We start from the raw sequence: 21,919 nt of genomic DNA, 5'->3' as shown, positions 1-21,919 counted from the left end.
TGCTTTGCATGGCAGAGTTTTAACTTGCACTTGTAGATGGAGCGATGAACTGTGTTCACTGACGATGGTTTTCTGAAGTGTTCCTGAGCCCATGTGGTAATATCCGTTACAGAATGATGTGGGTTTTTAATGCAGTGCCGCCTGAGGGATCGAAGGTCACGGGCATTCAATGTTGGTTTTCTGCCTTGCCGCTTACTTGCAGAGATTTCTCCAGATTCTCTGAGTCTTTTGATGATATTTTGGACTGTAGATGATGAAATCCCTAAATTCCTAGCAGTTGCACATTGAGAGACGTCGTTCTTAAACTGTTGGACTATTTGCTCATGCAGTTGTTCACAAAGTGGTGAACCTCGTCCCGTCCTTGCTTGTTGCCTTTCAGTGATGCTCCCTTTATCCCCAATCATGCCTCACCTGTTTCCAATTAACCTGTTCACCTGTGGAATGTTCCAAACAGGTGTTTTTTGAGCATTCCTCAAATTTCCCAGTGTTTTGTTGCCCCTGTCCCAACTTCTTTGGAACGTGTTGCAGACATCAAATTCAAAATGAGTGAATATTTGCAAAAAAAAACAACAAAGTTTATCCGTTTGAACATTAAATATCTTGTGTTTGTAGTGTATTCAGTTGAATATTGGTTGAAAAGGATTTGCAAATCATCGTATTCTGTTTTTATTTATGTTTTACACAACGTCCCAACTTCATTGGAATTGGGGTTGTAGAAAAAGAAATGTCAATATTTTCACTTGAAACTATTCAAAGCTTATTTTTCTGCATGTCAAAGGACCTAAGAGCAAAGTTGAACAGCAGGTTAGCTAATCTTTAAATCTAATAATCATTAACCCAAATAATAATCATTAAATCTATTAATCAAAGTCAGCTTATAAGTGTCACTTCCATTTCAGGTTTTCAGTTAGTATTTAGATCTGGGGTGCCCAATCCACAATCCTGATCTAACACACCTGATTCTAGAAACTACAGTACTAGCAGTAAAAATAGCTATGAATGTAACTGTGGGTTTATGAGTTCTAAATGATTGACAGAGGTGGTGCGAAGTACAGTGGGTTCTCTATGTGAAGGTTGACGTCTTATACCAATAACATTTATAACTTCCAGTAGTTTTTTCCTACTGCCAGCCAGAGATAATATAAAGTATAGTAGATGATGAATTCCAAAAAGTCACAAAGAATGAAATTGACACAGCGTGAGGATGAAGTAGCACAACTATAATTAAGGGAACACCATGCACCCAGCCCATCATTGGAGGAAGGCATAAAAATACAGTGATTTACAAAGTTATAGCTTAAAGCAAGTCACTGGATTGGACTGTCTTGACTCTACTGCAGGCACAGCCCACACACCTTCCGCAGAAAACGTGTAACAACTTCAGTCTTAAGGTGAACTACCAGTATTGTACCAAAGGGAGGAGGGTGTTAAGGGGCCTAGGCCTTCTCACTTAAAAGCCAGGCCACCCCAGCACTTCAATGGCAACGAACGTTAGAAAACATAATTCGTCTTATAATACAGAATGAACGTGCTGAGTTTCTGCACCCTCATGCTTTTATGATACCTTGAACAAATAGATGACTGCCCATTTCTTCTGTTACCAGCAGTGTTGTAAGACCACTTATGTGTAAGAAATCAATCATAGCACACCTAAACATTGTTGTATTAGCACCCAGAAGTAGTGGTTAGCTTGTGAGCTAGGATGTGAAGCTTTTAGGGGACTGGCCAGAGTGACCATAGTAGCCTGGAGCAAAAAAAAGTAGATAGAGGTATGGAAGCCCATTGCCGCCTCCTCTGATTCAGGGAGCAGTATGGCAAAATTTCAACTTGTTTTTGAAATAATGACTCGAAATTTTGACTTAGTATTTTGGGAAAATTACTTATTTTCTTAATACAGAGTGATTTCAAAAAGATTCATCCAATTTCAAAACATCATATTTTTACAACCATGAGGTGCCTAGGAACATATCACATACCAAATGAAATAGGGGGTCATAGAGTTTCTGACTGTCAGTGTAAGACGGCTCCCTTCAGACTGTGAGGAGATGTCGACCCCTGAGAAGGAATCGTTTTGCATTCTCCACTTCAATAAGAGTGAATCCGTCATAACTGTGATTTTCATTGGCAGTGAACCTCCAACAGCTCAGAGCGTTCGTTGTTGGTTCCACAGCACTGGATGATCTCTGAAATTGCACTGAAAGAGCCGTGTGCAGTGACACCTGACATGCTCAATCGAGTGTGGGATGAATTTGAACGGTGTTGATGATGTCCGTATAGCTGGAGGAAGTTCATACTGAGCACTTGTAAAATTGCGAAATAAACTTTATGTTCACTTAAACCATTTTTACACACACACACACATTTTCTAAGCCGCTTCTCCCTCAGGGTCGTGGGGGATGCTGGAGCCTATCCCAGCGGTCATTGAGCAGAAGGTAGGATACACCCTGGACAGGTCGCCAGTCCATCGCAGGGCAGACAGACAGATGTACACATTCACACCTAGGGGCAATCTAGCATGTCCATTTGGCCTGACTGAATGTCTTTGGACTGCGGGAGGAAACCCACATGGGCACGGGGAGGACATACAAACTCCACACAGAAAGGACCCTGGTCACCCGGCCGGGGAATCACACCCAGGCCTTCTTGCTGTGAGGCGACAGCGATACCCACCATGCCACCGTGCTGCCGAAACCATTTGTGATCATTTTGATCAGATGAATCTTTTTAAATCACTCCGTATATTGACATGGTATCTTGAAAATAATGACTTACTACATCAAAATAACTTCTTACTCTATCAAAATTTTAATATAGTATCTGAAAAAAATTACTTGTTTTCTTGACATTTTCATACAGTATCACAAAATAATGATTTTCATTCTTGAAAGAATGACTTTGGATGCTATGATGTGATACTAAGTCAAAATTTTGACACACTGTTGCGGGGGAAAAAATGTGGTTGGGCATCAATAGGAAGAAGGGAGTCATCATGTGATGAAGATTTTTGCATTAAAAAGTTATCTTTTTGTCTCTCTCAAAAAAAGACAATGAAGAGGTGGACTGACCATGGTGGTGCTCATGCTGTGTCAGGGACTCAAACATGCAGACAGAATTTGTTTAAGTAGCACATTTCATTATATTTCACATATTACTCAAAACATTAAACATGTCCTTGAATGACTTTGTTGGTATCGGATGCTGATCTATGTATATGGAGCGGTTTTTGATCTGTAACTTAATTTACTCACTGTAGACTTTTTGGTGTTTAAACGGAGTTTACATATAGAAATTACCATCCTAATTCTACTTAGACATTTTCATTTTAACAGCAACTAAGTACTACGGCTATGCCTGGATCAACACTTAGGCTAATGTTTGTTCCAGATATGTGCCAGTGCTCAGGACGCAAATCCCTGCTCTCATTTTTTAAGGATTTAGAGGTAGTGAAATACTTCATGACCTGTATAAAAAATTTTCCTTTACCCGTCATGGATTATTGTCCTTTCAGCCGAAGTTAAGTGACTATGACCTGACTAACACCTCACAGTTTAAAGCTTAGTATAGCCTGACAACAGCATTCCTGACCAACACTGAGCACGTCCAGCTCTCAACATTTCAGAGTTCAGAGCCGCAGAAATCTGCTGATGTGCCAAAGTTTCATTCCTCTACTCTCAACTAATTAAAAGGATTCTGTCTGCATGTTTGAGTCCCAGACACAGCATGAGCACTTGTCCGTGGGAGTTAGTGTTTTCATCTTTACAAAAAAGAACCTGCTCCTTCTTTCCCACCTATATGTATGCAAGGTGTTCCTAAGAAACATCTCAATTTAAAAATTCCCTTTTGGAGATAGTTACAGGTGGCCCGACATAGAAAGTCGCAAAAGGTCACATGGAAGCACAGTTAAGAAAAGGCACCAGCTGTTCTGGAGGTTCCCCCCATACTGATGCATAGGCAAAGAAGCAAACTGTGAGGGAATTCCCAGACAGTCGGTGAACTGATTAGATATTCAAGCACGCTGCATTGATCTTCCTCTAAAGGGCTTTCACCCCAGCCTTCCCCTGCCTCCTACTGCACAAGCTGTCCTGATCACGGGTGGAAGCAGACAGCCAGGCATCCCCCGCTCTGCCCAATTAAAGGCTGAAACTCTGGCGAAAAGTTATGGAACAGAGAACTCTGAAGAAAACAGGCTCACGTGCACAGACACATGGCACATCACCCTCACTGAGGGCAGCACCCACAAGTGTCTTGCTGTGCATGCATGTGCAAACGTATAATGGTACCACACAGTAGCATGTCTACTGTAAGACTAAGTGCACAAGCTGTGATCCACATATCATATTTGAAGACTTTATTAGAGCAGAAAGAGAAAATATCCAAATATCCCTTTTGAGCAAAAGACATTTAAAATGTCAGCCATTTCAAATTATTGTAGAATTAGTGAAGAACAAGACATGGGAAACGTTTCACTTTAAAAGCAAATGCTCTTTTAATGAACAGAAGGACAAAGTCTGCTCAGCACTGCTTGTTCCACCATCTTTGGCCAAGCTCCGTCTTCTCTGATGTTTGCTTTTGAAGCACCATTCCTCTCCAGGCTACTGGGGAAGTGCTGCTATCCCATTTCTGACACCAGTCTAGCTTTAGCCAATAAAAAGACATGGGAAACACTGCTCTTTAAATGTGAAAGCTCTTTAATTGAAATAGCAGCAATGGAGAAAGACTGCTCAGAAAATCACTAACCAAGGGGTCAAGATAGCAGACAGCTCGCTTTTTGTCATTTAATTCTTCTCTATGGTAGACAGCAACTCCAAGCATCCCACAGCCCAGCAAAGAATAGCACAACTTACATTAGTGCCTGTGCAAACAACAATAACTTATAAATGTCATTCCCACCACAAATGCAACACGTCTCTTTTGTGTGGCTGTTTTGCATGGCCATGCCTCCTGTGCATGACAATATTAAACCTGAACAAAAATTTGTTTCCCAGGTGTTTATTATCAATCAATCAACCTTTATTTAATCTGGGAGAACATTGAGGGTGACCCACATTTACCATGTTGCCAAATAGGTACAAGTTTGAAGACCTAGACTTGGAGGATATCCATCACTAGATGAGGGGCAAAATAGGGGTACTCTAAAACACAGAGAGCCAGGAGGGCTCACATTTCATATCACTATGAAATAAATTGGCAAAATTTGAGATCTAAGCAGATTAAATAGTAATAAAAATGATCATGCCAACACATATTAATGTTAGCAACCCTGCTAATCCGAACACTAGTACAACTATAGAAACTGAATTGAAGGTGTAATCGAATCAATTGTTGCAGCAATTGTCCATGTTCAGTACATGAGCTTGGCAATCAATTCCTCATCACACAACCATTTTCAAAAATGTTCTATATAGAACCACAAGCATCCTCCGTTAATCTGAAGAATGTTTTCACAAAGAACAATTTAAGCATGAACTGGATCCACATAGAACTCATGGTTCTAAATAGAACCATTCTTTTGCTAGACAACCACCGAAGACCCATTTGTATGTTTATACACTATATTTCCAAAAGAAGTTGCTCGTCTGCCTTCACACACATATGAAATTGAGTGACATCTCATTCTTAATACATAGGGTTTAATATGATGTTGGCCCACCCTTTGCAGCTGTAACAGCTTCAACTCTTCTGGGAAGGCTTTCCACAAAGTTTAGGAGTGTGTTCATGGGACCTTTTGACCATTCTTCCAGAAGCGCATTTGTGAGGTCAGACACTGATGCTGGACAGGAAGGCCTGGCAGTCTCCGCTATAATTCATCCCAAAGGTGTTCTATCGGGTTGAGGTCAGGACTCTGTGCAGGCCAGTCAAGTTCTTCCACAACAAACTCACCCACCCATGTCTTTATGAACCTTGCTTTGTGCACTGGTGCACAGTCATGTTGCAACAGAAAGGTGCTGTTCCCAAACTGTTCCCACAAACTGGGAACATGAAATCATCCAAAATCTCTTGGTCTGCTGAAGCATTAAGAGTTCCTTTCACTGGAACTAAGGGGCCAAGCACAATTCCTGATAAACAACCTCACACCATAAGCCCCCCTCTACCAAACTTTACACCTGGCACAATGCAGTCAGACACGCACTGTTCTTGTGGCAACCACCAAACCCAGACTCTTCCAGCAGATTGCCAGACAGAGAAGCATGATTGGTCACTCCAGAGAACACATCTCCACTGCTCTAGAGTCCAGTGGTGGCGCTTTACACCACTGCATTCGATGCTTTGAACGCTTTTGGTGATGTAAGGCTTGGATGCAGCTGCAGTTTGGAGGTCTGTAGCGATGGACTCCGCAGAAAGTTGGCGACCTACTATGCGCCTCAGCATCCGTTGCTGTCATTTTATGTGGTCTACCACTTTATGGCTGAGTGTCTGTCATTCCCAATCACTTCCACTTTGTTATAATCCCACTGACAGTTGACTGGAATATTTAGTAGTGAGGAAATTTCACGACTGCACTTGTTGTACAGGTGGCGTCCGATCACGGTACCACGCTGGAATTCACTGAGCTCCTGAGAGCGACTCAACCTTTCACAAATGTCTGTTGAAGCAGTCTGCAGTCCTAGGGGCTTGGTTTTATACACCTGTGGCCATGGAAGTGACTGGAGTAAATACTTTGGGCAGTATAGAGTATCTGTCTCTAAGCACCACAAACAGTTCATATGCACTTAAGGAAGATTAATAGACCGTGTAACAAAATCCCATTTCAGTCTCACAGTTACATTAAGAAAACGTTAACGGGCTTCGGTTTCAAACACTTGACGGTCTCACTCAAGTTATATTTAGCGGATATCACGAGCCAAAGGCTTTTCCATAACCTTAGAGCGCGCGCAGCCTGCGAGCTCACTTTTCTTTGCTCAAATGCTGAAAATAGCTTCACTTTCGCATCGGACTTTTTTTTTGAGGGAAAATCCTATCATCTCTACAGATCCACACCAGGTACAGCGATGGCTTCGAACGATTTCCGTTCGTACGGCTTCTTTCGGACTTGTTGCTAACCCGTTTAGCCTCCTGAACGCGAGGCTCTCTGGCGCGCGCGGAGGAGCCCACGCATGGGGAGCGCGCACCACCTGAGACTGCTGAGCTTCGGAATAGTGACGAATCAGTTCGAATCAGTTTCCCGAACCGATTCTTTTAATCTGTAAGTTTCAATGCGGCACTGATTCATAAGTCAACTTTACTTTCATCACTTCAGAAACAGAATCAATAACATTTGTTCGCCAAGTAGATGTCCGAGGAATTATGGTAACACTTAATAATTCATGTTCATATGCGTTATAATGCATGCATAAACACCTATAGCGCCTAGTATAAGTTGCTTATAAGTAGCTATAGTTACATGTTGTAATGCACTATAACACACGGTTGTGATATATTTTGGAGCATTTTATCTAAAAACTATTGCCTATTTCGTTCTTCAGGGGTTCTTTAGTGGAAAAAAAAGGTTCTATAGAGAACCCAGAACAGTCAAAGAAGCAGTTGCATGATTCAAAGGGTTTGTTGCATCATGGAATATATTTCTACATATATAATATAATATAATGCTGCAAAACACAAGTTCAGTGTGACGTCCCTGGAAACCATCAAAACCATCAGAATCAGCCACTGGTCACCTGTTAAACCATCAGGGTCCTTTACATTGTAAACCCGTTAAAAAGCCCGAACACATTACAAAACTATCAGGAACCAACAGAAACACTAATGCTTTTTTTTCTGAATCAATTCGACCAACTTATCGAATAGAGTCGGTTCAAAAGAGTCATTCACGAGTCGGACCCCGTCGCCTCTTCGGAATTCCGTCGAGGAGGACGCCACGCGCCCGATCATGTTCGCTCGGAGACGTGCACACGTGCCGGCTCCGTCCGTTCCAAAATTAATCGCCCCCTCCTCCCCCCTTCCACACGCTCGCGGATTTACTCCGAAGGGAGCGCGCCGTTAAGCAGGAGCGCTCACTCACAGCGCCGTTCGCGCGCTCGCCGTCGCCGAGGAATCTCCGATTAGAAAGCAAGCAAACAAACCAAAACCAAAACAAACGGAATGCGGTCCAAAGCAGTGCTATTGTTTTTAGTGCTGGGCGCGTTCACGGCGTACTATGTTTACTCGCCCATTCCGGACGACATTGAGGAGAGATGGAAGCTCATGCTGACGGACTGCTTCTTCAGAAGTTTAAGCCACCTGGTAAAACTGATTCATGGCTCTAAAGTAGCGCCTAGTCTGCAGATGACTTGGCATGGACTGAAATGTTGTTGAAGGCAGTAAATTAGCTTTGTGTTTGAATCCACTTGTTAATCATTTGGATCAAGACAGCAGTGAGCATGACTGCACACAGTTACAGTGTTGTAGATGGTGCTTGTGGTTCTTGTGGTTCTTGTAGTTATTTGACTGCTTCTTGTTGAGTCTCTGCACGACTTCAGTTGCTCAGATGCTCCAACACAACTACATTTCTGCTATGCAATTAAACAAAGTATCACATTTAGTTAAATGCAGTACTAATCATGAGCTGATCATGTGTTTTCATGTCATCAAGATAATATTTAAGAGGTCTACTGAGCCGTAAAGCTGCTGGTCAGTGTTTTAGATGGAGATTTGAAGGTTGGTTCTATTGCACCTGGCTTATAATGAGCTGCGGTATTTATTTCAGGTTGCTGTCTCAGTATGAACTTGTCGGGAATTTTGCATGGTAATTTCACAATTCCTGGACAGTTTCTGCATTATGTGACTCTGTGCTATATCAGTGCTTTCGGAAGAAAAGGAACAAACCTACTTTAGTTTTAATGTAAGTCAATGGAACCAGACGTCTTGCCAAGTCGTTTTGGTTCGTTTCTTTTGGTCCATTCATCATGAAATTAACCCACGATATAAAGGACAATAGATATTTCCGAATTATGTCAAAAACTGAAAAATAACAAACATGGAAATACGAGGTTTTCTTCGGACAGCAGAGATATATTTAATGGGTTTGTCACTATTGTTGACTGTCTCCACGGTCAAGCTGTAGGCCTAAGTACTGCAAGGCAGAGTGGCAGTTACAACAGATTATGTCAGATCATAATCCGAGCAATGGGCTCACCTGTTCTAATAATAGGCCCTATTACAGAAATCAATATTTATTTATGGTGCTGCCGGTGAGTTCCGTTGGTCTTGCGTTGTCCTGATTCAGTGCTTTGACTAAAGATTTTGTTGGTTTGTAGCTTCACATCAGTACTTCTGGTCATTTCCAAGGCTGACATGTCAGTTTTTGCCGGTTTGCCACAGTTGAATTGATCTGCGTGGGAGTTGCTCGTATTCGTGAGCGCTCGCCTCAAGGTCTTTAATATTTATTAAACTTGATGTGCTGGTATTTTTTAAACCTGCCACTTGCAAAAGTGCTAAATCTCAACACCCTGTTTACTACAGCCAAACTTCTCACACTCTGACGCATGCTTGGCAGATGCTTAGCCACCGTTCAAGCCACGGAGAAATAAAAAAGGCATGGCTGGACTGACAGCAGCTAAGGCCTCAGAGTTAGGAGCATTAATGAACTGGTTTATGCTTAGAGTTGTAGAGGAGGCCAATCGGAGGACATGCAAAGTTGTGCAGGCCAGTTTGTTAGTTGATGGTGGCGTCCTTGAGCTGAATCAGTTGTGTTTGGGCAAGAAAAGCATTAAAGAAGTTGGGAAATGCTGGTCTAAGCTATGTGTTCTAAGCTGCTGCAGTTAGCCATCGGCCTGCTGTTCCAGCCCCCCGATCTGACACTCCTGATCCAGCTGATCAAGGTCTTCTGAAGAGATTGATTAGATGGATCAGGTGAAGCAGATTAAGGTTTGAACTAAACTCTTCTTCAGGAAGGCAGATCTCCGTTAGCAAGGTTGGTGAGCACTGCTCTAAGCCGGAAGCTCCCACAGGCGCATACTGCTATGACTAATGTTGGTTTATGACCAGGAGCAAGTCAGCCCAGTGTTTGTTTTTGACAAGCTAAATATCTTTGTTACGTTCTGTGAAAGTTATTTTCACCCAGCAACCTGAGAGAACTTCTGAGGTCAAGGAGTTCTGTGCTTATACAATATTAGTGACTAGCCTGCAGCATGTCTGTCTCCTGACCCACCAGCCATGTGGGCCTCTCCTGTTTCGAAGGCGAGTTACTATTAACCAGCAAGTGTGGCGCTACTAGCAAAATAAGCTACACTTCTCTTTAGTCAGGTCATGCTAACTTTGAGCCGTTGACGTTACATAGTTCAATGGACTCAGTGACTGCAACCGTCACTGGAGCCCCAAATGTCTTGATCTTATTCATCAGCACACTAAAAACACGCATGACGTCGTCAACTTGACCACTTTGAACTGAAATTGTTTTCAACTTGGGTCACCCGTAGCACTTTACAGAAAAACAACAACAACAAAAACAGTCGGACAGGGGTAAAAAGTGCTATGCTAAATGCTAAGGTGGTGTGCGAAATGCCCCTTTCCCCTTGTGAACAATAGAAAAATTACTCGGGTGCTCGCAAACCGTTTGTAGAGCTAGCTAATTCTTCTGTGTCCCTGTTTCTCTCTAGGCAGACTTCAGTGAGCTCCTGGGGCTGAAGGACTACATGGGGGTGATGATGTTCATCACTTTTGTCGAGCGGGTGGTACCTGTGTCCGATGAGCGGGTGCAGGTGGCGGAAGAGCTTTTCAGTGGTGTGGAGGTGTTGATGTATCAGCCCAGGCAGGAGAGAGGAGCAGGAGAGATGAGGAGAGCCATTATCTATCTGCACGGGGGAGGATGGTGCCTCGGCAGCTCCAGTGAGTCCTGTCCCACTCATAACTACATCACTCTTCAGTTGCTCACGACTAAAATATTTATTCTGATATGCAGCGACAAAAAAAGCTCAGAAGACTTTGCGCTAGAAATGCTGCATCTATTTTATCTCTCTGAAAATATTCAGATGTGAAGATTAACAGCGAGATGTCAAAATAGCCATAACATAACATTCATCACACTGTGTTTCAAAGACTAATACAAAATGGGTTGTTGCACATTTTGAAGCACAATTACTGTTTATTTACAGAATTAAACAAAAAACACCAAATCTACATAAGTTATGCCACATATCATAGCTTGATTTTTTTTATAGTTATTTTTTCCTAATATGTTAAACTTAGCAAAGAAAAATGAATTGTAGATTACAATGTGCAGAACAGGCCATATTTAAGTTTGCTCACTGTTGAGGCTTCGCTTACGGTACTTACAATTTATTTTAACCTAAAAAAGAACAAAATGTAAGTTGGCCAAAGGAGTTCAAACCTTTGCATATGATTGTATCCACATTACTGTGCAAAAGTCAGAGACCACACATCATTTATTTAACCCTCGTTTCTGGGTCAAATCTGGACTTTTTTTTTTTTTTAAGTTAAAAACTACAGGGAGATTCACTAAAAAGAGGCCCTGAATATTCTAGTGTAACTCTGGATGGGATGAAGCAATCTGGACCAAAGAGTAGGCGACATACCTTGATGTATGTGTAATTGATTGCATTGCATGCAGTGCTGGAAGTGAGAGGTCTGCACCCAGAAGTTGCAAATGGGGGTACAACATCACGGTGGCTGCCCAGCGCCTACCTCATCGCTCTCAGGCAGGGGCGTCTTGGCTTGTTGATTCATCCTAGTGAGAGTTATTACAAAATATTTGGGACCTCTTTCAAGTGAATCCCCCTGTATTAAACTTTATCACTTGATGGCTTTTTCAACAGTGACGACGTGTGGAAGAATGACAATGACCACTTTGATGCTTTTGTAAAGTCTCTGCACCATTTTAGGTACAAAGATACTGTTCAGGGTCAAATTTAAAAACAGTGCAGATAAAGTTTATTACAATTTGTACACACACACACACACACACACACACACACACACACACACACACACACACTATCCACAAAAGCCAAATATTGCACAAGTATAATGCAGACGTGCCGAGGAAGGGGCAAAACTGTTATGTCCTGTGCATAACTTCATATCTGCTGCTACTATAATGACTAACAGGAGGTTTCTATGAAATTCAGTAAATTGCTTATCAATAAGCCATGATTTACAAAATGCTGAGAGTGAAACAGAAGAAGAGGCATCTGAAACAGAGGACAATGTTGAGCATGATGTGGATACTAAATACTAAATGTTCCACACCTCCTTCTAAAACTCATTGACCCCTGGGCCCACAGGATGTTCAGAAAAAATGAATAAAACTCATCTAGTTTCATTTGTAACTTACAATATAAAAGTGAATTTATTCATAATGTGATGTCAACACCACATCTATGATGTACATACATGCTAGAGATAATGCAGTAGAATACTGACACCAAAATAGCCATTTTAACCCATTACATGCTCAAAAATGTGTGTTTTGTAATAAAATGTCCTACTTTCAGGTAAATTAAGGATTCTTCAACAGTAGAAAACCATAAAATGAAATATTTTTAGTTTTTTGAACAAATCTGCAGGGATATTTTTCCACACCTCTGAAGTTCAGTCTTAGAATTTAGTTTCTGCTTCTCATGACCCAAGTAACACATTCGGGGTTGCTGAGGTCTGGGTGATGGTTTGGTCAGTCCGTTGTTCTGAGATCACTTCTTTGAAGTTCTTCTTGATCAGCTACACATCCAGACCCATAGCACTGAGTCGTCTTCTTACAGTGGAAGGATGGACAGAAACACCTGTGGATGTTTTCAGATCTGAGGCAGCTTGATTTTCTCCTCTCTCTCAAAGATGAAAGTGTTAAGTGCTGTTTGTCTGATGGGGACAGCTTTGGCGGTTTACCAGGCCCTGCAGGTGGTTGTTAGGAGTCTCATTTTCTCTATAGCTTTCAATAATGTTTTGCACTTCAGTTTGGAGGAAATACAGTTTTTTTACTTGTTGTCTTTGGACTTTTTCTTTCCTTATTCAACTTATCTTATAATTAATCTCAGACATATTTCCTAAAAAGGAAATTGCTTGTAATTAATGGCTATTCTGACTGGAAATTAAAGAAAAGAAGGGTTGTGTCTGACTTTTGCCTAGTACTGTAAATATAGAATTAGAAGTATTCAAAGTTAGAGGACTGAATTGTTTGCAACAGCTCTGAACTTCTAATACACAGTTCAGTGCTAATGAGTATACAACTTGAAGATTACAGAATGACAACCAAAACATCATTCTTTCCTTGACTGTTTGTTGTATCATCCTCATCTCTGAGTGAAGTCACACCCTATCTGTGAAAACAAAACCATACCATCTGGTAAAACCGTCAGACATTCATCCTGACCACAGTAACCCTCGGTAACCAGCCGTTAGAAGGCTGACATAATGTTGGTAACATTATCTGATGGGGGATGTCATGCTGTCTGTTCAAGCTGCTGTCAGAACCGCACAGAACGGATGGGTCACCACATGCTAGAACTGTGCCAAACAAATAGAGTCCCTGGCAGGCATGTTTTATTGCTTTCATTCCCTTGAAAACATCTAACCGGACGTGTCACTTTGATGGTGTAAAAGTGCATCATGATGCATTGATCTGCAGGTGGTTGTTCAATCACACTGGCTTTGAATGTTAAAGTAAGTGGCTTAAATAGGATCTTATAGGTCTGGTGCAAAAAAAGAAAAATAGGACCCCTTGCCTGCAAACTACCTCAATAAAACAGAAAGCAGTGAGTTGTAAATCCAATTTGACCTGTATTTGATTAAAAACAGTAAAAAATACAAGCAAGGGAAGTTAATGGGAAGTGAATGGGGATGGGAAGTTAATGTGGACAAGCTGTACAGAAAGGCCTTTCTGAGGAGGCTGAGGTCCTTTGATGTTAGCGGCCTGCATACTGTTGTCTGCATGGGCAGCAGTATTAAAGTGAAGGACACTATTAGACTATACAAGATCATTATATTGGGCAGTTCAGTCTTGTGGGCTGTGGAGATGGTGTTGGTGAGGAGCATTCTGGCAAAGGTGTCAGGGATTATGCAGAGCCATTCCCACCCTCTCCACAAAACACAGCAGGGCCAGAGGAGTACAGGAGTCCAGTCTCACTGCAGAAAGCAGGGTCATTTCTTCCTGTGGCCATCAAACTGTAAAACTCTACACTATTCTGTCTGCACTGGACTTTATTACTGCTTATTCTGCACTGGTCAATTTTCTTTTGCACAAGACTATATTTTATAGCAGTACTACATCGGGTACTTTGTTACTGTGGAACAGTGCAGCAACTGTAAACTACCTCATCGGTGGCTTACTGCTGTTATGACACTGCAATGCTGACTGTAACAGTGACTGTGGCTTTAACAGTGACAGTAGCTGTAACTTCAATACTTTATGTAAATGAGTGTGACAATGCAGTAGTTTTGCTGCAACTGCGGCAAGGGACAAGGTGCCCAAGGCCCTACCTGAAATCTGGTCACCTCAGATGCCACCCCACAATTTCTGCAATACAACAACTATCCACCCCAGTGCTTGAACGTCCCCACTCCCCCACACATTCACACAGTCAGCCATCAGTGAAACAACTCTCCAACACTCTGCCTCCTGCTTGGACTTTCTTGTAGTGAGTATTATCAACAAACAGTGGAACTGATACTGCCCACGTGCACTTCCACCCAGCCCTCCCGCATACATATTACATTTCTTTTTGAAATCCAATGAATCAGTTTTCATTCACCAATGCTTTCTTATTTGGGATTCAGAATCTACACACGTTCAAAACTCTTCTGCAGTGTAAAAACATGTCACGAATCGAATGTAGACTGTTTCTTAGGACGTTTTGTTTAAGAACAAATTTAAGTCCATCTTTTCTATTATCTCAGTTCCACTATAATAATATGTCCTGAGTGTGTCTCTCTCTTTCTCATTTCTTTTTTTTCTCCATCTGTTTCTCTTACTGCAGGAATGGGACCCTATGATCTTTTGGCCAGACAGCTGGTTACAGAGCTCAATGCGGTTGTTGTTTCAGTAGAGTGAGTATCATGACACTTTTTCTCCCCAGTCAAAACAAGGAAGTTCTTGTCTTTTTCTCCCAGTAAGTGTGACCATCTGGTTTGAAGTGATTTTTATTGACTATTAAAATGTGCCAGTTGTGTTTGTAATTTTGTATAAGTAGCATAATGACAATAACCTTTGATTGAACACAGACTGGATTCAGCAGAGATTAACTATGAATGAGTTAAATGAATGCTGGACTGGCGTCATTATAATCACTGATGAACCACACTGGCTCGCCTTTTTGCCATGGGCTGAAAGACCTGGCTGTTCCGGCCTTCAGTAGAGATCCGCTTAGCTGTGCTTGTCCAAACAGTGCATAATGAGCATTATGCTGTGCTCTGTGGTCTGCCTCACCCAGACTACATGGCATGATACAGTAAGCCAGGGATCTGCCTAAAACAGCAATTCAGACATTCCGCTTTGGACACTCAGTCTCACCGTACAAATGATGTGTGACTTTAATTTCAGACGCATTTTGTATGATGCCCAAGGAGTAAACAGTAGTCATAATTAACTGTAATTGTGATGAAATACAACAATATAAAGGCAGTAATTGTAACAGTTTTGTTTTGTGCCACTGATCACCCCTTTTTGAGCTGACTCTGCCTTAATCTGATTATCTCAAATGTCCTTTTTATGACCAAGGAAAGATCATGTTAAATCTTATTTCTATTCTCAGAAAACAAGACTGTGCAAGCGTCACAAACAGCTCTTCATTTATTAAGTTCATGGCCATTAAATATAAGTTGTTCATTTTTCAACATAAGAAAACACACCAGACAGAAAATTACAATGAAGCCCCAACAATGAATTATAATTGTAGATGTTCAGCATTTGTGTCCACACTTTGCCTTTATTACAGCTTCCATTCTTTATGAGAAACTTGCTTTCAGTTTTTTACAGAAAAATTAGCAGAGATATTTTTAGGTTTAGTCTTAGAGGTTGGTTGCATTTTTTCTTGTCAGTTGGTTTTCACTTGGCTCTTAAACCTTTTAATGGCCATTTTGACTGGAAACTAAATAAAATGAAGGTGGTCTCTGACTTTTGCTCAACCACACAAGGTATTTCACCATTCACATAAAAACAGCTTTGCAGACTATGTTATCTTCCGTGAGTGCTCTTTACTTACTTACTCTTGGGGACGTCCATCCCCTAGAGACTCCTTTCAAGATAAGCTGTGATTGTAGAAAAGCTTTACAGATAAAAGGTTTCAGTTTACAAAACCTTTCACATGTAGATAGCAGGTTTCTCCCATTTGCTTATTTAAGTCACACTTTACTGAGTCTGCACTTTAGTTGTTGATAGTGGAAAATGTGCTGTTTTGGTTCTTTTAGACTTCAGAGCAGAATTTGTTACTGATCCATCATCTTGTTGGATCACCTGAAATATGGTGTTGTCATCCAAGGAAGTTTGCATCTTAAAATATAACTTTTTCTGTTAATGTGGATGATTTTTCCTTCTCTTCTATGCATATTAGTGGTGGGTTACCTCAGGGCTCTGTCTTGGGCCCTGTTTTGTTCTCTTTCTACATACTAACATTGGGTCTATCATTCAGAAGTACAAAATCACCCCATTACTGTTATGTAAATGGGACACAGCTCTTAAACCGGGTGAAAATGGCTCTCTGTACCTCATTTCCAATTGATTAAGAGACATAAAGTGCTAGATGCCTAAGAGCTTTATTAAATTAAACCAAGACAAAATAGAAATTACAATGTTTTGAAATCTTTTGTCACACCTGCAACCTGTCCACACTGCATTGATCAGAATCCGTTGCAGACTCATGAGGAGGAACTGTTCCCTTCGCTGATCTTTCCAGACTTAGACTCCAATTCCCAGACTCCTCCGCAAGATCACATGACTCTGGACATGTCCTCATCTGCCTATCAGCGATCTAGGTCGCTAGAATTCTAATAAACTACAACTGTGTGTTTGTCACATGACATTCTTAGTTTAGTATATAAGCCCATGCTTTAGAATAGTTTAGTTAAGAACTATTGTTTTTCCCTGTGAAACTACTGAGCGTTATTTCTGTTCTGACTTTGATCATGTTTAGATTTTCTGCCTGTTTTTTCCTCCTGACTCTGATTTTTGGACCTCCCCTTTTGTACTGTTGCCTAGCTTTTTGGATTCATGGTTTTGACTCATCGCTTGTTCTGTGGACTCTGCCTTGCTTTGCCTTGCCCTTGTTGGTCATGATTGTCTTTATTGTTTTTATGTGTTTACTGGACTTGACTCCTGCCTGTCTCCTGACTACTTTCTGCATCTTTCTGCACGAGCGTCTGCCTTCTGGTTGCACGTCACGTCATCAATTGGCCAGAGCTATAGCTAATTATCTGCGGCACATATAATGCACATTGACATGTAAAAAATTGTTGATATTAGAGGAAAAAATCAAAGATAAGTTTAAGATGCAAATAAGCAATGTTGTGTGAGGCAAAATAGAATTGTAGGAAAATTTAAAAAGCAACCTAAATGTTGTTTTTGCTTTTATTGCCTCTCTTATTGATTACTATTGCAGTCTTGCTGTACTTTGGAATCTGTTAGACAAGTTTGTCATGTCTACAGCTGTGAGGCTCCTGAATCGTACTAAGAAAAGAGAACGCCTTACCCCTGTACTCATAACATTGCACTGGTTGCCAGTAAAAAAATGAGTTGTATTTAAGGTTTGTTACTCACTTTTAAAGTTTTGCATGGCTTGGCTGTGGGCTCGATCTCTGACCTCCTCTCCATTCCATTCCACATCACGAGTCCTATGATCTTCCCACCACTTGCTCTTAGCCATTCCACGCTTTCAATGAGATTCAAAGGTGACCCCCCAAGATGTCTTCTGCTGTGAGGTACTGTTCATAAAGCTACATGACTCCTACATAAGCCTGAGAACTCACGTAATGATCATAAATATTCATAAATGCTTATTGGAGTATGCCCTTTTCAAATTCTGCTGCGGTTTTTTCACATTAAGAGAAAAAAGTGGCTAAGCAGGGAACACATCCAGTTAGCCTGGTGCTGGTTTCAAAACATGGAAGTAAGGTGCTTCACATGTTGTCTTGAAGATATGTGGCAGTGATGCAGACTGGCTGATTGGTCTTTTGACCAATAAAACATTGGTATTTTTTTTTTTTTTTTGCTTTCAAGGTAAGTTACTTTAACATAACTTTAGCTAACGTAGCTAACCTAGCGAGCTAACTTAGCAAACCTGATTAGAAATCGTTGGCTTGTTTTTAATATTTACATTTATTTAAAATATAAATGGTTTTTATATGTACGTGTAGATTCATAGGTTGTATATGAGGAGATGATAGGGAGGGCCAGACCGTACGGATGAATGAGGAAGAACGAAGATCCTCACAATGTGCGGGTTTCACACAGTTATGGCTGCATTTGCAGTGATATTGTACTGGCTATAGCCATATTGAGGTGGCTAATCAAAGATATCAGCTACCCGCACTAACTCAGGTGCCATTTAAGGTTGGCCATTAAGGACTGTTGCATCATTAAGGTGGAAAGGAAAATTGAATGAGAAGCCTCATGAACGTGAATGTTTTGTTGGATGAAATAAAACATTTGTGTTTTGTTGTATGAAACCTGAGGGTACAGCACCACCTCTGAGCATGAATTGACCCAGAGGAGTCTTATAAACGTCCATTTTGCCAAACAGTGGTTGTCAACATGAATACCTGCTTTTTCTCTACAATTATGACCCTCTACCCTTCTGATTGACTGGATCCATTTTGATCATAACATGTGCTTGGTCAGAAATATGTGAAAACCCAGGTGTGCCTTTTTTGTTTGGAGTTGTGGCAGTAAGGAACACAACACAGCAAAGCACCTTAAAACTGAACTGCGCCCTTTGTTTTGGTTTGACCAGAAACGAAATATCCTGCTAACAGAAACCCAGAAATGTGCAAAAGTCCTATTGACATTTTTCACATGGGCTACTATAGCTAACTTTGATCAAAATGGGCAAATGTAACCTTTATACTGAATGATGTCTATTGGAATAAGCATGTCTATGTAGTGCTACATTACTTGTAATGACAAGCTTGTGCAGGTGTCATGTAGCCTTGTGAACAGGACGCTAAAGTAAGTGGCAACACTTTACTGTAGAGTGCTGTTCATAAGGCTATATAACACCTACATAAGCTTGTCATGACAACTGACATAACCTTAAATAAATGTTTATACGTGCCATTCTGTGACGAGGAGCGAGGTAGCGGACGCATGTGCGGAGATAAGCAACTTTTATTGAGGGCAAATCCAAAATCAGGGTCATAACGGTCCAGGGTCTTTGAGCCAATATGTAGAGATCCAGGTACAGACATGACAGACAAACTAGACTTGACTTGACTTGAACTGAACAAAACATCCAACAGCAAACAAAGGTTCAAACAGGAGAGGGACATCAAACAAAGACCGATACAAAGACCAGCAAAGACAAAGGGCAAACACAGGGCTTAAGTAACAAAGGGACAACGAGGGACAGGTGAAAACAATCAGTGGCAGAGTTACGAAACAAGGCGGCCGGACTAGAAAAACCAAAACAAAAATGCACATGGACAAGACTGGGAGGGGCCAATTGTGACACATTCGATATAAAGGTTATATTTGCCTGTTTTGATCTAAGTTAGCTAAATTAGCCTTCATGACAGATGTTGCCTATTGGAATAAGCACGTCTGAACAGATATACAGACTACTGTCAGTTGTCAAGATGAGTTTATGTTGGTATCATGTAGCCATATGAACAGTACCCTACAGTAAAGTGTTACCTAGTAAAGTATTACCAAACTTCTTTATATCCTCAGGCATTTTAAAGACTACATATTCAGTCATCTGTTGTTTTTTGTTTTTTTCTGTGTTGTCTTTAGTAGTTCTTATACTTTTTTTGATTAGTTTTTATCTGCATGTGATGTTCCTTGTTGAATTTATTGTGCGATCATGAAAAGTTATTTTTAGTTATATTTTGTTGTGCAGCACTTCAGTCGACACAGTCTTTTAAATGTGCTTTACAAACGAAGGTGGCTTGACTTCCTCTTGTTTACGGTCAGACTCACACGTAAGGTCTGAGTGCTATCTTTGAAAGCTTCTATAGCGAACGTTTACATGGGTTTTGATGTTCTTTTTATACTGGAATCTTACCTGACCTGTATGCAGATACCGGCTGGCCCCAGCTCACCACTTCCCTGTCCAGTTTGAGGATGTGTACCATGTAGTCAAGCACTTCCTCCAAGTGGACATCCTGGACAGCTACAAAGTGGACCCGGAACGCGTGGCAGTCTCCGGGGACAGTGCAGGAGGCAACCTGGCGGCCGCAGTGGCACAGCAGGTGAGGCTCAGAGGGAGCATCACAGCAGGGAAGAGTGAGGCAACCTAACCTAACATGTATTTATAACAGTACATAAAAAGTCTGGTGATGCAAGAACAATTAATTCAATACAGGTCTATGTTGTTTGTGTGAAAAGAGCTTTCCAAAACAGATGCAGAAAACATGTGCATCAAAATGAATATAATTAGCCAAGAGAAGCTTAGTGAAGAGTTATAGACTGACAGATTGGGGGATTGTTTACTTTGAGAGGCTTAGATGTAGAACTACATTAAAACTAACCTCACCGTGTGGAGGCTGTACTTTTGGCTAGCTAGTTCTCACTGTGAGTTATGTACTCCGATCAGGCATAACATTTGGATGTACCTGGTAAAATCACAAAACTTAACATGGTTTGATGCATGTGATGATAAAGGTATGCAGCATGTGTGGTGCTAATGGGTAGGGTATATGTGTACGTTATTTGTTTGCTGCATTAGCCAAAGTTTTTGTTGTGTTTGGGCTTAAGAGATATTTTAAAGTATAAAATAATTATTTTGCCAAATTATTGCTTCGGTATTTGTAGTTGGATTTTCAAAGAAAAATCTGTCCTAATGTCACTCCTGTCAGAATAGTGGTGTGATCAATGTACTTCTGGTCTTTTTCTGACCTCAGTTGCAGCTGGACCCAGAGCAGCATGTGAAGCTGAAGGTCCAGGCCTTGATCTACCCAGTACTGCAGGCCCTGGACCTCAACACTCCATCCTACCAACAGAACCAGCACATGCCCATCCTGCCACGCACACTCATGGTGCGCTTCTGGAGCCAGTACTTCACCAGCGACAAGTCCCTCTTCTGGTCCATGATGGCCAATGATCACAACAGCCCTGAGTCAGCTGCACTGCTAAAGTTTGTCAACTGGAGTGCCTTCCTGCCAGAGTCGTACCGCCAGGCATACAATTACAGCGCCCCGCCTATAGCAGCAAACGAAACACCAAAGGGTTCCAATGGCCCAGTTCGTTCCATGATAGACCCACGGGCTTCACCCTTGCTGGTGCCCGACGCTGTGCTACGGCCACTGCCCAAAGCCTATGTGCTGACGTGCGAGTATGACGTGCTGCGGGACGACGGTATGATGTATGCCATGCGCTTACGTCAGGCTGGGGTGGACGTGACACATGAACATTACTCAGACGGCTTCCACGGTGCCCTCATGTTCAACATATGGCCCACCGACTTTGAAATCGCTCGAAGGATGGCAAACAACTATATACTATGGCTCAAGGAAAACTTGTGAATGATCATTTTACAAAATTAGTAAATTACATGATTTTGCAAGAAATGCAATTTTTACAAAATTTGCAAATGATGTAATTTTATTTAATATGCAAATTATGTAGCTACAAATTTGTGATTTATATGATTGTAAAAAAAAATGCAAATTACAAAGTTACAAATTTGTAGATTAGATTTTTCAAAATTAGTAATATATTTAATTTTACAAATTGTGTGAATTTTATAGCTACGCAATTTGTAAATTTATAGAATTTGACAAAATGTGAAAATTATAAAGCTACCAAATTTGTGAATGATATAGCTACAAAAAATTTTAATTACAT

At 41.1% G+C, this 21,919-nt stretch overlaps 1 protein-coding gene across 1 annotated transcript; it reads left to right on the top strand.

Moving 5' to 3' along the window:
* Positions 1–7,823: 7,823 nt before the first annotated feature.
* Positions 7,824–21,698, top strand: aadac (arylacetamide deacetylase). Its single transcript, XM_017691749.2, has 5 exons — positions 7,824–8,220; positions 10,575–10,803; positions 14,904–14,973; positions 20,154–20,325; positions 20,977–21,698. The coding sequence occupies exons 1-5, from the start codon at positions 8,080–8,082 to the stop codon at positions 21,595–21,597; spliced, it is 1,233 nt and encodes a 410-aa protein (XP_017547238.1). The 5' UTR covers positions 7,824–8,079; the 3' UTR covers positions 21,598–21,698.
* Positions 21,699–21,919: the final 221 nt, after the last annotated feature.

This window comes from Pygocentrus nattereri, chromosome 19 (genome assembly GCF_015220715.1).
Source record: "Pygocentrus nattereri isolate fPygNat1 chromosome 19, fPygNat1.pri, whole genome shotgun sequence".
NCBI lineage: Eukaryota > Metazoa > Chordata > Actinopteri > Characiformes > Serrasalmidae > Pygocentrus > Pygocentrus nattereri.
This window is presented reverse-complemented; position numbering and strand designations above follow the sequence as displayed.

Excerpts from the sequence above, each read along its gene's own strand:
- aadac (XM_017691749.2), top strand. The coding sequence starts at position 8,080 with ATGCGGTCCAAAGCAGTGCTATTGTTTTTAGTGCTGGGCGCGTTCACG. Across the intron at positions 8,221-10,574 it reads TCAGAAGTTTAAGCCACCTG|GCAGACTTCAGTGAGCTCCT; the intron begins GTAAAACTGATT and ends GTTTCTCTCTAG. Across the intron at positions 10,804-14,903 it reads ATGGTGCCTCGGCAGCTCCA|GAATGGGACCCTATGATCTT; the intron begins GTGAGTCCTGTC and ends CTCTTACTGCAG.